This window comes from Myxine glutinosa, chromosome 1 (genome assembly GCF_964187855.1).
Source record: "Myxine glutinosa chromosome 1, kmMyxGlut1.1, whole genome shotgun sequence".
NCBI lineage: Eukaryota > Metazoa > Chordata > Myxini > Myxiniformes > Myxinidae > Myxine > Myxine glutinosa.
In genome coordinates, this window is record NC_136261.1 from 106,014,569 (window position 1) to 106,030,400 (window position 15,832).

At 44.3% G+C, this 15,832-nt stretch overlaps 1 protein-coding gene across 1 annotated transcript in view; it reads right to left on the bottom strand.

The window, feature by feature from the left end:
* The window catches only part of P4HB (prolyl 4-hydroxylase subunit beta), a 143,592-nt gene that overhangs the window by 92,241 nt on the left and 35,519 nt on the right, over positions 1–15,832 (bottom strand). The window contains exons 3-4 of the mRNA XM_068116690.2: positions 6,798–6,931; positions 6,550–6,690 (exon numbers count right to left, since the gene is read on the bottom strand). Coding sequence (XP_067972791.1) covers positions 6,550–6,690; positions 6,798–6,931 — 275 coding nt within the window. The remainder of the gene's footprint in view (positions 1–6,549; positions 6,691–6,797; positions 6,932–15,832) is intronic.

The window sequence follows — 15,832 nt, forward strand, 5'->3', positions numbered from 1 at the left end:
TTCTTGGGTTTGTTGATCTGGAGAAAGCATTCGACAGGGTTCCACGTGAAGTAGTGACATGGGCATTGAGGACGTTAAGAGTGGAGGAATGGTTGATCAGAGTAGGGATGGCAATGTACAAAAGAGCGCGCACAGCTGTAAGGACAAAGGACGGGAACAGTGGTGAGTTTGAGGTGAAGGTGGGAGTGCATCAGGGGTCGGTACTAAGTCCACTACTATTTATAGCTGTGATGGAGGTGCTGGCTCAGAACGTAAAGGAGGGTTTACCGTGGGAGTTGTTGTATGCAGATGATCTGGTGTTGATTGCAGAAAAAAGGATGGACTGAAGGAGAAGATGAACAAGTGGAAGGAATGTATGGAGACAAAAGGTCTGAAGGTGAATATCGGAAAAAACGAAGGTGATGGCAAGTGGTAAAGCATGTGGTGAGGTGGAAAGAACTGGGAAGTGGCCGTGTGCTGTGTGCAGGAAGGGTGTTGGAGTGAATTCCATTCAATGTACAATGTGCGCTGAGTGGGTTCATCAAAAATGTAGTGGTTTGAGAGGGTCATTAACCAGTGTGGCAGCTATATTCAAGTGTAAGGTGTGCACAGAGGGAGCTCAGATGGAGGAAATGTTGAGTTGGATCTTGGAGATGGCATGAAGCTGGAAGGTGTGAAAACATTTTGTTACCTTGGAGACATGCTGAATGGAGAAGGTGGATCAGACTCGGCAATGGTTGCTAGAGTGAGATGTGCATGGAAGAAGTTTCAGGAACTGAGTGGCGTGCTGACGAGGAGGGGAGTGTCATTGAAGCTGAAGGGAAAGGTGTATGCTGCATTTGTGAGAAGTGTTATGATTTATGGGAGTGAGACATGGGTAATGAACGTAGAGCAGCAACGAAGGCTGGAAAGGGTGGAAATGCGAATGGTTCGGTGGATGTGTGGAGTATCGTTGAGAGAGAGGAAGACAAATGATGAATTGCGAAAAATGATGGGAATAGAGCCTGTGATGGATGCTGTGAAGAGAAACTGGTTGAGATGGTTTGGTCCTGTGTTGAGGAAGGATGAAAGTGACTGGTTGAAAAGAGTGATGTGGATGAATGTAGAAGGAAGTAGAGGACGGGGAAGACCGAGAAAGACTTGGCTAAAGATGGTCGAAGAAGAAATGCGGGCAAGGGGGTTAACAAGGGGAGATGCAGAAAATAGGGCAAAATGGAGAACATTGTCATGGGGACCGCAAGGCTAACCCCCGCTCTTGCAGGGAAAATGGCCTTAAAATGCCGGTTGTTGTTGTTGTATACATATTAGAATTGACTCAACCAAACGTTTCATTGAGTTAAATATATTTTGAATTATTTTGGAAATGGGGTCGTCCATTTTATATACTCCAATAAAAAAATACTATTTTAAAGAAGTATAACATAAATGTTATATTTCTATAATTTTAACTATAACTCATCATGTAAATTTACCTATGTTGTGTCGTGAGTACTATCATCGTTAAACATACACGCAACTGCTGCTCTCATAATTTTATTTTGAGATGTAAGATTGTTAATATTAATCATTAACCTGTTTGTTTTCCTAAATAGCTCTTGAACAACTACATTATTTACCTTCAATTGAATGGATGGACCCGCACCGACGATAAAAAATATTTGATACCTCAATAGCGCAGATAACTTTACAGTTCACCCCCATCAATTCCTCCAGCTTGATGCGATGATCTTCGATGCAAGATTCTTCTATGATTTTGTTATCGTAAAACGAAGTTAGAATTTCAGGATGTTTATCCACCTCTCTGTACTTTTCGTATTTGTTTAAAAGTTTTGGATACATTGTTGGTGGATAACCTTCAATAGCAATTCCTCCATCACGTTTTCGCCAAAATATATCAAGTCCGCTAACACGGGCTCTAAACTTGTTCTGCTCCTTTTTCATCTTTTCAATAACATCGGATTTCATCTAATGTGTTTTAATTGCGTCAATAATTTCTTCAAACATTTCTATTGTTTTTGTTTCCACCATCGTTGGGGGGAAGCGTGAATTATACATAACAAGCGGCAGCGAATATGATTCAACTCTGTGCTCTTTAACGTTATTTTCATTCACTTTAATACCCCATGAAAACAACGTTGGTGTTTCGATAAACAGTTTTCCAATACCACTTTGTGGGTGAGTATGATCATAATTATAAAACCACCTTTAGAGGCCATTTTTCCCCGCAAAGCGGGGGTTGGCCTTTTCGGGCACCGTGGTTGTTGTTGTTTTTTGGTCCCCTTTTTGAAGCAATGTTTTACGGCCGGATGCCCTTCCTGACACCAACCCTTTTTGCCGCCTTTAACGACAAACAGGGAATTACCAGTGAACTGGTACTCAATTAGCCGACCTCGGAAGGATGACAGGCTGAGTCAACCCCCCTGGCATTAATTCAGCGATCGACTGGGATTCGAACCCAGGATCATAGGATCCTAAGCCGGCACCCTAGCCGCTAGCCCAACACCAATATATTTTTTTATATATAATTCTACGAAAAGTTGTGTTAGTTCCGAAATGGAGAAACAGGAAGCTCGTTCTCCCAAATTGGCAATGTGATGGAACCGTTTTATCAGTAATTTTTTTTACTGATACCACTTTTACCAATTACTTTACTGGTCAGCATCACTCTCTCATCTTCGGCCAGTTTGCTTGCTTCTGTGAACTTCTCGTCACTGAAGGTTCTGTCATCCTGAAGACTCTTAGTGACAAAGTCAATCTGCCAATATGCCTTGACCACGGCAACACCTCTACCCTGCAAACCTAATCAAACCAGCTTAACCTGGTTTTGATATGATCAATTATATTTAATCATAATACGGTAATAGTTAATTCCGTTGTTGTTGTAATATTTTGGTTCTTCAAAGATAATATTTTTAATATCAAAATTCAGATAAGTCAATGCCATACGTATTTTATATAGGGAAAGTATTTCTTTAAACTAAAAATCAATTTTTTAGTTTTATAATTATTTTTGTGAAAATCGGAAATTTAGGAAATTTAGGGAAATTCGAGAAAATCGTGAAAATCTGAAAAATAAATAATTAATTGGTCACTTCTGGTTAATGGTGAGTCACTTCCTGTTTTTGAGTCGAGTCAGTTTCGGTTTGGGGTCAAGGGGGGTGTGGGGAATGTTGTCTGGGGTTGGAGGGGTGGTCTGGCCTAGAACCTACCGTATACATCTACTGCTGTGTTTTCACAAAATGATGCAAGCATTTGGAATCCAAAGTCATGCTCCATGTAGTGAGCGGAGAGAAAATAAACTAGAAAATAGAATTTGATATGAATGCGTCAAATGGATATGCCCCCATCCATGTTAGATGTCACCCCACTTATGGGTTAACATCACAATTAACTGTCACATGAGAGCGTGTGAGAGAGAAAAGACAGGTAATTAGAGAGAAAAGACAGATAAGTAGAGAGAAAACATCAGATGCTTCTAACTCGAGTTGTAATCTGCAAAATGATTTTCATAGGGCACATGACCTTTGACCTGTCTAACCCAAAATAGAATCAGTTCATCTTTGTATCGCAGCCAATACTTGTGCCAAGTTTGGTTGAAATACCTTCTGTGGTTCACAAGTTGTGGTAACAAAATTTTCAATTGAAGGTCACATGACCATAAACCTAAGGAACCCAAAATCTAATCAGTTGATCTTTGTATTACAATTCATACTTTTTCCAAGTTTGGTTGGAATCCCTCTAGTGATTAACAAGTTATCACGGTAACACAAGTCTGCTACGCACGCACAGCTGGATAGACAACCTGAAAACATTCCGACCAATTTATGATTGGTCAATTTGTATGATCTCCAGAATGTATCCATTCACATTCACAAGACAACTTGGGAATAAGGATATTAACTGGTATGGATAGATTTATGCAGGATGTCTCTGTTGGAAGCATGCTTTCCACAAGAGACATCTTGTCTGGGTTCAATTGTAGATAGTGTCAAATTTATTCACCCAAAAATGCAATCCAGCAAGGGGTCCTGCATTTCAGAGCTTGGAATTATTTGGAGAGGGATGTAAATTCAGCTGCCCAAACGTCTCCCTCTTTCTTTTGGACATTAAATGGAATATGTTATTAAATTTATTATTAATTAATAAATGTGAAATTTCCCCACCCTTCACAGTGCAGTATTCCTGTCCCGACCTTTTCCAGTGCAGTGACGTGTTTTGAATTACGCAGCAAGAGGTATTTTGGAGCATTTTTTTGAATTAAAATACATGTTTAAATAAGAAGAACAACAACTTCTCAGTGTGCTGAACAACAGTGTACAATGTCGTAGCGAACTTTGCTTCTCCGGGGCCAGGGTGTCCAATCTTCTTCTCTTTTCCTATATTTAATAATACTAGGGCATGCCCGTACTATATATATATCTAAAATTATATCCCCCCCCTCTATTTACATGAAATGGTTTGGTCCAAAGCGAACGGCTTGCGAGTACGGTGACAATCCCCCCCCCCCTATATTTACATGAAATGGTTTGGTCCAAAGCGAACGGCTTGCGAGTACGGTGACAATCCCCCCCCTCTATTTACATGAAATGGTTTGGTCCAAAGCGAACGGCTTGCGGAGTTTGGTAAAGAAATCGCCATAGCGTGCACAAACGCGCAGGAGAAGCGAAAGAATCGCAAATTAGTTTTAAAACATAGTTTAACGCCAACATAGCGGCAACATAGTTTGCCAACGTGAAATAAATGAATACGCTCTCAAATGTGCCGTCCGAGGCAGAGTCTGTTCGCCACGTTCGGCACACGTGATAGCTCGCTGCTCTCTGATTGGTTGAATCGTTTTTTGGACATAGCTCGGTAACTACTTGTCCGATTAATATGAAACCTTGAAAAGGCACATCCTCAGGTCCCCAGCAATATACCTGGCAAGTTTCAAGTATATCGGACCGGTAGTTGTCGAGAAACAGCGGTCGCATACACACAGACACACACACACACACAGAGATTACTGGAATTATAGATAGATATCTTATCGATATAATAATAATCCACCGGACACGGGATGTTGTCCCATGGTGTGTCGAGTCGAGTGCTGTGATTGGGATGACGACATGGCCTACAGTTATGCACACTCGCCTCTAAACTGTCAAGCCTGTAGTAATTTTACCACGGGCTTCTACTAGTCATATATAATACACTAAAGGTTGAGGTGGTCAATCTTTTTGGAGCCAAAGGCTTTTTTCCATGACGGGCCCCACTCCCTGCTTAATCCCCCCTCCCAGTTGGATGCGCGATGCGTTGCCACGTAGTGGAAACCACTCTTCGATTTCCCCATCACCCCGTGGTGTTTGGATGGAGGGGGGGGAAACGATGCAAATTCCCTATGTAAATGTGTGTGATGTAGCGCTGCCTCCAGGTGGCCCTTTAAAGTGCAGTAAACATTCCTGTGCCCACGTTTTTCAGGAGTGAGGTGTTTTGAAATAAAATTAACACAACCTCCCTGACCACTCCCACAGCGAGCAGCATCTTCACAGGAAGTGTCTTTCTTCCTTTCTCCTTTGAGCTAAAGCCTTTTTCCCTGCTTTCTCTTATATACACCATCTTACAAAACGATAACAAACCTGATGCTCTTGACCCCGTCAATTTTGACGGGCTTTTTCCCTAGTAACCTACTAATACTCGATAATAGTAAGCGATTGTGTGGCATGACCAAATGCCACACTAGGGGGTTTCATCAAATTGACATTACCTGAAACAGGTAGGATGGCAGGTGTGAAGATATGGCACAAGCTCTATGGGCCTTTGCAACTACTGCAATTACCTTGTGACAAGGCCTTAATAAAGAAATGATTCGAAAGGATCATTACCTCAGCCACCGAAGGTGGACAGATGTTATGTTTTCACCCGTCTGTTTTTGAACAGGATAAGGGGGTTGAAAACTGAGATAAACTATACACACACACACAGGATATCTCAAAAGGTTATGGACGGATTCTGACAAAACTGGGTGGACATATTAGGTGTGTGAGAAGGACAAATTGATTCGATTTTGGTGAAGATCGCGATCCGGATACTATAATTTAAAAAAATTATTTAAGTGATCCTTCACCATTGAGAGATGGGGTAAAAATGATATATAGCATGATATTTCAAAAGATTGGGGACAAGTTATGACAAAACTTGTATGGACGAAATGGGTAGGCGACAAGACCAGGCCGATTAGATTTTGGTGTGTGACAAGGAGGAATGGTTTGGATACAGATCCGGCCTATCAGTAGGATACAAAACGTAAACTGCTCAGCCTGGTGGAGGTATGCACTCCACCAAGTGCCGTTATAGTTGCATTTGATTAGACTGTGTAAAAACAATGTGAACAGACTGTGTAAAGGGCAGGGGGGAAAAAAGGTTCATACTAGGTTGCCAATGTGTGACAGCAACTTGTAGTAGCCTTTCTTCTCTGCCAACACCACAGTGTCCAACACATTTTAGTCCGAGATTAAATATCGGACAGGCTACACATCTTTAAAATCTAAACTCAGCACAACCTTCTTTTTTTTTTTAACCACCCAGAAGCACCTTCTTGAAAAGGATCACACCAGTTTCCATCTTCAAATTAAAGTGGGAAAAGATGTCTTTGCTGGTGATGATGCCAAAGGGAATGTCATCTGTTGCATCTGCCACTTGCATGAAAGTCTTAGCTGCATCCATCCCTGTGTCCTGCAAGGATAATATAATTAAACAAAATACAACATTAAAACATTAAATGCAACACAATATTCAAACGACACTTGAATAAAATACTGTATTGCACGTTACTGTGTTACCTGGAAGAAGCCAACGACCACAACATCAGCAGACTCTGAAAATGCTTTTGCTGAATCAACATTATCCAGTGACACAGCAGCAGGGCCACTTCGCTTTTTCAACCACGTCACAATGTCAGCTGCTTGCCGGCCAGCTTTAAAAACAAGATGCACAAATATAGACGCACAGGTTGAAGCGACAGCATTAAACAGTCAACATCCAAGCAAATAAATTGACACTGCAGGTGGATGGTGGTACACCTGCTCACAAATAAATAAACTACCAAAGTCAGTTTCCACTTAGAAGGGTTTTTATAAACCAAAAAAATGACGATAAATGTAAGAGGAATATCTACAATTTATTTTTCGTTATTATTCCCATACCAGTTTCACTGGAGGAGACTATAGGTTGTCTGTGCGTCCATCTGTCTGTGTCTATCACACCTGTGGTTTTCCAGACGTTACGCCCTCACCCTTCAACATGTTTAAATGAAACTTTGTACATGTCTTTATTGTGACAAGTTACAGAACAAATTTTGAGTTTCAAAGCGTTTTGTCAATTTTGCACAATTATGCCCTTTTTGGGCTTTGAAAATATCACACCAGCAGGGGACATTTATTGCAAAGCAATTCTCCCTCGTTTGATGTCATCGGTGCTTAAATTTGTGTTGGCTCTTACACGAGCCTCGATTCTGTATACAAAAAAAAACAAAAAATTAAATAAAAAATACTACAGCTTTTGAGCTATTTCGGTCAGTCTTGTTGATTTCATACATGGGTGTATAAAGATGTTTTTCAGGTAATGGTTGGAAATGCAAATATGAGGGTCTTAGGTAGATTAATCTTGACAATACAAGAAAATTAATCCTGGCCCCACCTCCTGGGATGGGGTCAAAAGGTGAAATAACAAAAACAAGCGTTACGCCTAGGTCCCCCGTCGGGGAAGCGATGTGAGTTGACAAAGTGGAAGACGCAGAAAACAGGCTATGATATGATATTCCACTCACAACGTTCAGACATACATTGCGGCAGCCATCTTTGATTTTGACGTGGCGACCTAATTTTCAATAGGGTTCTTCCTTGTGCCTAGATACACTCACAAACCAGATTAGAAGTTAGTAGTTCATTTAATTTTCAAGATATTTCGCTCACAAGGTTCAGACATATATATGGTGGTGGCCATCTTGCATTTTGACGTGGCGACCCAATTTTCAATAGCGTTCTTCCTTGTGCCTAGATACACTCACAAACCAGATTAGAAGTTAGTAGTTCCTTTATTTTTCAGGATATTTCGCTCACAAGGTTCAGACATATATACGGTGGCGGCCATCTTGGATTTTGACATGGCGACCCAACTTTCAATAGGGTTCTTCCTTATGCCTAGTTACACCCAAACACCAGATTATAAGTTGGTACTTCGCTCATTTTTCAAGATATTTCGCTCACAAGGTTCAGACATATATATGGTGGCGGCCATCTTAGATTTTGACGTGGCGACCCAATTTTCAATAGCGTTCTTCCTTATGCCTAGATACACCCACACAGCAGATTAGAAGTTGGTACTTCGCTTATTTTTCAAGATATTTCGCTCACAAGTTTCAGACATACATGGCGGCAGCCATCGTGGATTTTGTTGTGGCGAACCAATTTTCAATAGCGTTCTTCCTTGTGCCTAGATACACCCACACACCAGATTAGAAGTTGGTACTTCGCTTATTTTTCAAGATATTCTGCTCACAAGGTTCAGACATACATGGCAGCGGCCATCTTGGATTTTGACGTGGGTTGCACCCACACACCAAATTCGAATGCGGTCCTTCGCTTACGCACGCACGTACGTACGTACGTACGTACGCACGCACGCACGGGCGGAGGGGAAAACCATCGTCCCCCTTTCGCTCCGCGGTGCGACGGGGGACAATTACGGGCACATTATTAATGAAACGTACATGCAAACATTGGTGGGGGTGCATGAAATAGGTAATGATTTCTTGGATTTGACATCCGGTTCATGTCCCAGTGGTTGGGGACTTGAGTCACAGGGGTCAAAATGGGGAAAAAAATATTTAACTCAAAATGTGATATTAGGTCATTCCTGATGGAAAACTTTCTGAGGTCAATCATTCCAAGGTCAGGAAAATGAGTACCAGCTTACTGGGGCAATAAGCCATTCAAGTAACAAAAACATACAATGCCTCGCCAGAGTATAAAGATTACAATACATCTGAGATTGATCCAAAAAAATTATGAGCAAGTTTTGAAGACATAAGGACAAGACTTTTTGCAGAGGTTCGATAAGCCAGCTCCTACACACGACACGATAAGAAGGCCGTTTCAACAGGGAGTGTCCTTTATTTAGAGCAAGGCTCTTCTGCAGTGATTTCCCACCATTAAATCAAGACGAAGCGTATTTTTTTTTTCAGATGTGTGCTTCAGAAATCAATCAGCCTCAGCAATCGATCCAGGAATGTTTATTTTTTGTGCAAAGAAAATCCTCATTTTTATGAGGAAACTGAACAGCATCCTCCCCATGTCATGATGGGGCAGCAATTTCAGAAGATCACTTGATAGGGCCATATTTTTTTCGATACAAGTGTCAATCATACTGCTTATTTGAACATGCTTCAGACGTGGTTTGTTCCACAACTGTGTGAGAGAGGTCTCGAGGCAACAGCTATCCTGCAACAAGATGGTGCCCCAGAGAAGATGCACATTATGCTCACGCAGTTAGAGAATATCTTGATGACAAATTCAGTGGACGATGGATTGGACGTGGATCTGAGATAGTGTGGCCTCCTCAAAGTCCGGACTTAACGTGACAACTCGCTTTGGGGCATTGTAAAGAGGAAATTTCTCATCTCCACCAAACAACAGTTGAAGACCTCAAAACAGCTGCCAGGGGCTGCTTTTATGACCTCCAACCCTCAACATACTGGGGCAATATATCATCTCGCGAGATCTTTGTCGGCGAGGGCACGGTTTTTCGAAGCTGCACACGCTCTCCATGCTTTCGAAGTTAAGTAATTGTTCACAATTGTATTTTTTCGAAATTGTATTTATCTTTCGGTGTGTGTACCTATAGTGTGTCCCGAGGAAGATTCTCGGTGTTAATCTTTCATACATGTATAAAAAATCGTCGGTTATTTCGTGCCACGTTTTTTGCGGACTAGCACCTTGTTTCCTACCTTGAGTCTTTGTTTCTCTCAGCGGTCGATTGTGGTCCATTAACTTTCGTTCTGTTTTTTTTCCCAGTCTTTTCACCCCATACTTCCTTGTTTAAAATCTTAACAAAAAAAATATATATTTCCTTCTTGGTTCTTATTCGTTCGTTCGTTCTTCGACAACGTGTTTCATCCCCATTTCCCCAGATAGTTTTCACTGTTCAATTTAACAATGTTTAAACTTTCCCCTGAAGTACTGTATTCTGTCGTATATTATAACACCTTTTTCTTCTTCTTCTTCATTAAAAGGGTGCTTTCAATTTACTCACAAAATATATTCATTCCAAAATTTTTTTCCATCTCTAACAGTTCCTCTTTCATACATTCCCTAAACTCCCCAACTCAACCCCCCCCACCCCCTCCAGCGTCCTTAAACGTATCGTCACAAGAAACTCATTTTGCAATAAATGTTCGTTTCCCATAAACCGTACAACACTTTCTAAAATCCAATCTCACCCCTCCCATCCAAATCTTCCCCAACACCCATCCCTTTCAAATCTCCCCCCTTGCTCCTCCCCTCCAAATCTTCCCCATCACCCATCCCTTTCAAATCTCCCCCCTCGCCCCTCCCCTCCAAATCTCCCCCCGCACCCCTCCCCTCCTAGACTCCCACTCGCTCCTCCCCTCCAAATCTCCCCCATTCCCATCCCTTTCAAATCCCCCCCCACCCCCTTTCCCCTTCCCTCCAAAACTCTCCCCACCCTCGTTTTTTCTCCATTTCCCCACTCACACCCCTCCTCCTCAAAGCGTCCTCCCCGCTTCTTATCCCTTCCAACTCTCACCTCCATCTCCATCTCTCTCAACCTTCGGCCTCGCTCTGCCCCCCCTCAAATAACACCTCGCTGTGCCTCACCCAATCACCGTCAAACCTTTTGCCCGCCCCATTCTTCCCTTTCTCCTAACTATTAAGAAATCTCTGACACTTTCAACAGCTCTCACTACCTCTTCCTCCTCTTCCACATCTTCCACATCTTACCCTACCCCTACCACCCACCCCCCCCCCGCCCCTGTTCTGTATCTGATGCTCAACCCTTCCTCTTCATTAACGGTATGGACCTCAAACATGCGGGGCCTTCGCTCAAATTTGACTGATCTCTCCATACAGGTTGCTTCTGACAAACCTGCTCTGCTTAACAGAAACTTTCCTCCTTCATGATGTCTCCAATTCCTTAATATCTCTCCCGGGTTACTCCCTCCTCCGGTATGATAGAACTGAGCCTCGTCCTGGAGGTGGGGTTGCTATCTTTATCAAAAACTCTCTTCCTCACTCGCCCTGCACTGCCCTCTCTCTAAATCACCCCCAGGAGTACCTGTGGCTACGGCTTCCCCTTCGCTCCCACCTTTTGTTCATATGTGTGTTGTACCGTCCACCAACCAGTGATGACTCTATCTACATCTTGCTGTCTGATAATATGGACCAACTTCTATCTACTCATCCCAACTCTCTCTTCCTCATATGTGGTGATTTCAATTGTCACCATGCCAGTTGGTTGGGTGTGGGTACCTCTCTCACCAGCCATGGCTCCTCAGCAAAGGACTTCTGCGACTCACTAGGACTGACACAATCTGTCAATTTCCCGACCCGGATCTCAGGCAACGGAGCATCTTCTCTTCTAGACTTGGTTATGACTAACTTCCCTGCAAATGTCTGCTGCTCTTCTTCTGCTCCAATCGGCTCATCTGATCATGTGCTTGTTAAAGTGGACATCTCTCTGACCATTCTCAGAGAGCCTCCTCGGCGTCGACGAGTCTGGCATTTCACTCAGACCAACTGGCACGGTCTTCAAGCAGCCATCAATCATCTGGACTGGTCTCCCATCTCTACCGCCTCTGACATAAACTCACCCTGGGAATTCTTCCAAAGTAAATTGCTCTCTCTCATGCACAAATTTATCCCATCTCGCCTTCAGTTGTCACACCCTTCCTCCCGTCCATGGTACACGGAATCTTGTGGTGAGGCAATTGCCCAGAAACAACTTGCCTTCGCCTCCTTCCTCCTTCGAAAGCAAATCCAGCGGAAGGAAATCTCATTTACTTTCACAAAGCCCGAAACAAGTGTGTGTCCACCCTCAGGAGAGCCAGGAAACAATATCTCTCCACTCTCAAGACCGAACTCTCAAACCTGTCTCCCTCTTCCAAATCCTGGTGGCGTCTGGTCAAATCCATTTCTGGTGTTTGTTCCCCCTCCATCCCCTCCCTTACCTCAAACGGCTACACAGCTGACTCCGCACGTGAAAAATCGGAATGCCTCAACTCTGTGTTTGCCTTGTGTCCCAAATTCCTTGTGTCCCTCATCTTGGCTTAGCGGTTAGGGTGCCGGCTTGGGATCCTAGGATCCTGGGTTCGAATCCCGGTCGATCGCTGAATTAACGCCAGGGGGCTTGACTCAGCCTGTCATCCTTCCGAGGTCGGCAAATTGAGTACCAGCTTGCTGGGATGAATGATACCGGTGTGTACCCCGGTTTAGAATAGGTGCACCGTATCCCTGCGCATCGTATGAGGCGACTAAGGGTTGGCGTCAGGAAGGGCATCCGGTCATAAAAACATTGCCTCAAACAGGGAACCATGATTGTCATGGGGCCCGCAAGGCTAACCCCCGCTCTAGCGGGGAAAATGGCCTTAAAACGATCATTCATAAATATTCCTCATCTTGTGACCCAAGCCCATCCCTCTCTTTACCCACCGTACCCAGTCGTACCCACCTGCTCCTGGACTCTGTGTCCTTTCCTCCTGACAAGGTGGAAAAGTTTCTGTCAACCCTCGACTCTGATTCTGCAACTGGACCTGAAGGCATCAGCCCACGGGCCCTAAAATCCAGCTCCACCGCTCTTTCACTACCTCTCTCTGTTCTCTTCACCCTCTCTTTTGCGCAAGGTCATCTGCAATCAGCTTGGAAATCAGCCAACATCACCGCTTTACACAAAAAAGGTGCAAAAACAGATCCTTGCAACTACAGACCAATCAGCCTTCTCCCAATTATCAGCAAAGTCATGGAATCCATCATTGCTTCGGATATCAAATCTTTCCTCTTCTCAAATGGTTTGATCTCTGATCATCAACTTGGTTTCAGACCAGGTCACTCTACTCTGGACATGCTGCTTCTGCTGTCTCAGCAATGGATGGAGGTCCTCAACGCCAAACAGGAAATTAGAGCTGTCTCCCTAGACATATCACGTGCCTTCGATACGGTCTGGCACCCCGCTCTGCTCAACAAACTCTCCTCCCATGGTATCCATGGAAACCTCCATGCATGGCTTGCAGACTTCCTCACCGGTCACAGTCAACGTGTGGCCCTGAATGGAATTATCTCTTCTCCCCTTCCTGTTCAGGTTGGAGTTCCTCAAGGTAGTGTTCTGGGCCCTGTGCTTTTTCTGGTCCTCATAAATGATCTCTCCGACTCTCTTGAAAATCCTCTATCTCTTTGCTGGTGACTCCACTCTCTGCCGCTCCATTTCTCATCCCTCAGATCGGCAATCTGCAGCCTCCTCACTCTCTGCAGACCTGGACAAAATCACAGACTGGTCAAACAAGTGGAACACGTCTTTCAATCCTGACAAATCTCACACTCTTACTATGTCTCTGCGAAAAGACCGACTGGACAATCCTCCCATCCACTTTCTGAATAATCCTCTCCAAGAAGTTCTGTCACTCAAGCTTTTGGGTCTCACTATCTGCCATGATCTTTCCTGGGAAAACCACATTTCAAATCTGGCCTCCAAAGCCAGTCGCCGACTGGGAATCCTCCGTCGTGCGAAGTCTTTCCTTGGCACACCTGAGCTCCTCACCACATACAAGGCTTTCATCTGCAGCTCAATGGAATACTGTTCGCCCCTCTGTGCCGGGGCTCCTGCCTCACACCTAGCTCGGCTTCACGCTGTTGAAACCAAAGCTTTCAGAATCATTGGAATCTCCCGCGATGAAGCTAACTCCGAGGACCTTTCACTTACTAACCGCAGGCAGGTTGGTGGTCTTTCTGTCTTCTGCCGACTCATCTCCGGCCTAGCCCCCCCCCCCCCCCCAGCCCTGTCTGTGCTCTGTCCCCCAAATATTCCGACAGGTCGGAATGCCTGCAAACCTCTTATGGTTAAACTGCCAAAATGAAGACTCTCTGATCACCTTCATTCCTCTTTTCTCCCACCTCTGGAACAAACTCCCTCACTCTCTTCAATCCCACTCCTCCCTCCAGGTCTTTAAAACAGCTGTTCACCACCATCTCTTATCTTCCCCCATCCAAAACCTTGATCTTTTCTACCCCCGCTAATTTCACCCCAGATTAACTTTTTTGAAACACCAACTTCCTTCCTGGAAGTCCGTGCAGTGTCCTTGTGTTTTATACTTCTCCCACCCCTCCCCCCCATTCCCACGCCTCCTCCCCCCAAGCCCCCCCACAGATCTCCCGATGCCCCTGCTCTCAAATGTTGTGTTTGTGTGCTTCCCCTTCTCTCCCTATCTTGTCTACCGCTACCCTTATTATATCTTTTGTGTGTCCGTTTGATTTTTTGTGTGATAAATGTTAGCTCTTTCACGATCCTCAATCCTGTATACAAAAACATAAACTATAACTGCCACTTTAAAACTGCCACTTAAAAAAAACCGGTTTACTCGCACCAACTTTTGATACAACCCCACTTTCATTGGACATGCTTTGACACAACCCCCTTGGATACAACACACACACCCCTCCCCCCACACACACACACACACACACACATATCCACACAAACGCACATCCCCCCCCCCCCAAGACACATCCCCACACACACACATCCCCCCCCCACACACACATCCCCCCGCCACACACACATCCCCCCCCCACACACACATCCCCCCCCCACACACACATCCCCCCCCCACACACACATCCCCCCCCCCACACACATTCCCCCCCCACGCCCATCCCCTCCACACGCACACCCCAACCCCCCCCCCACACACACACACATCCACCCCCCCCACACGCACACACACATAAACTCCCCCCCTCCACACTCACATCCCCCCCTCCACACACACACACACAGACCCCCTACCCCCACCCACACACAAACACCCCCACACCCCTACACCCCCACACATATACGCCCCCCCCTCCACACGCACGCACACACACATCCGCCCCCCCCCCCCCACGCACACCCAACCCCCCCCCCCCCACACACACACACATATACACACACACACACACACACACACACACACACACACACACACACACACACACACACACACACACACACACACACACACACACACACACACCCTTTGGTGAAAATTTCATGTCAATCCGTGAAATGATTGCATTTAAAGCGATTTTAAAAACAAAATAAACGTGAAATTGCAGAGCCAGAATTATTTATTTTATCTGAGAAGCCAAGCGAGGTTTCTTCTTCTTCAGCTCCTCACAACTGTGTCAAATGCGATAGAGTTAAAAAAAAAAGTCAGAATTTGACCAAATCTGTTTTATTCGTTTGTTAATATACCTCAGCTATTGACAAATCTTAAATTAGAATTTTATTTGAGGTTAAAATGACCGTGAGAGATCGTTTCCAACGATCCCTTCAGTCTGTGCATGTGATGAACAATTAAATCCGCAGACGCGAAGCCTATTCTTCTTCACGCAATAACTTCTAGCTTCCAGACCGTACATCCAATCATCTTGAGATTTTGCACACTTGTTACTCTTCATGACTTCTACTATAGTATGAAGTTTCACGTCCATCAATAAAGCGCTTCAAGAGATATCCACTTTTTAAAGATATTGTCGTTTAATTAACGATATCTGCCAAACCACGTGACATATCGCAAATTCCAAAATGACATTTTAGTAGACTGACA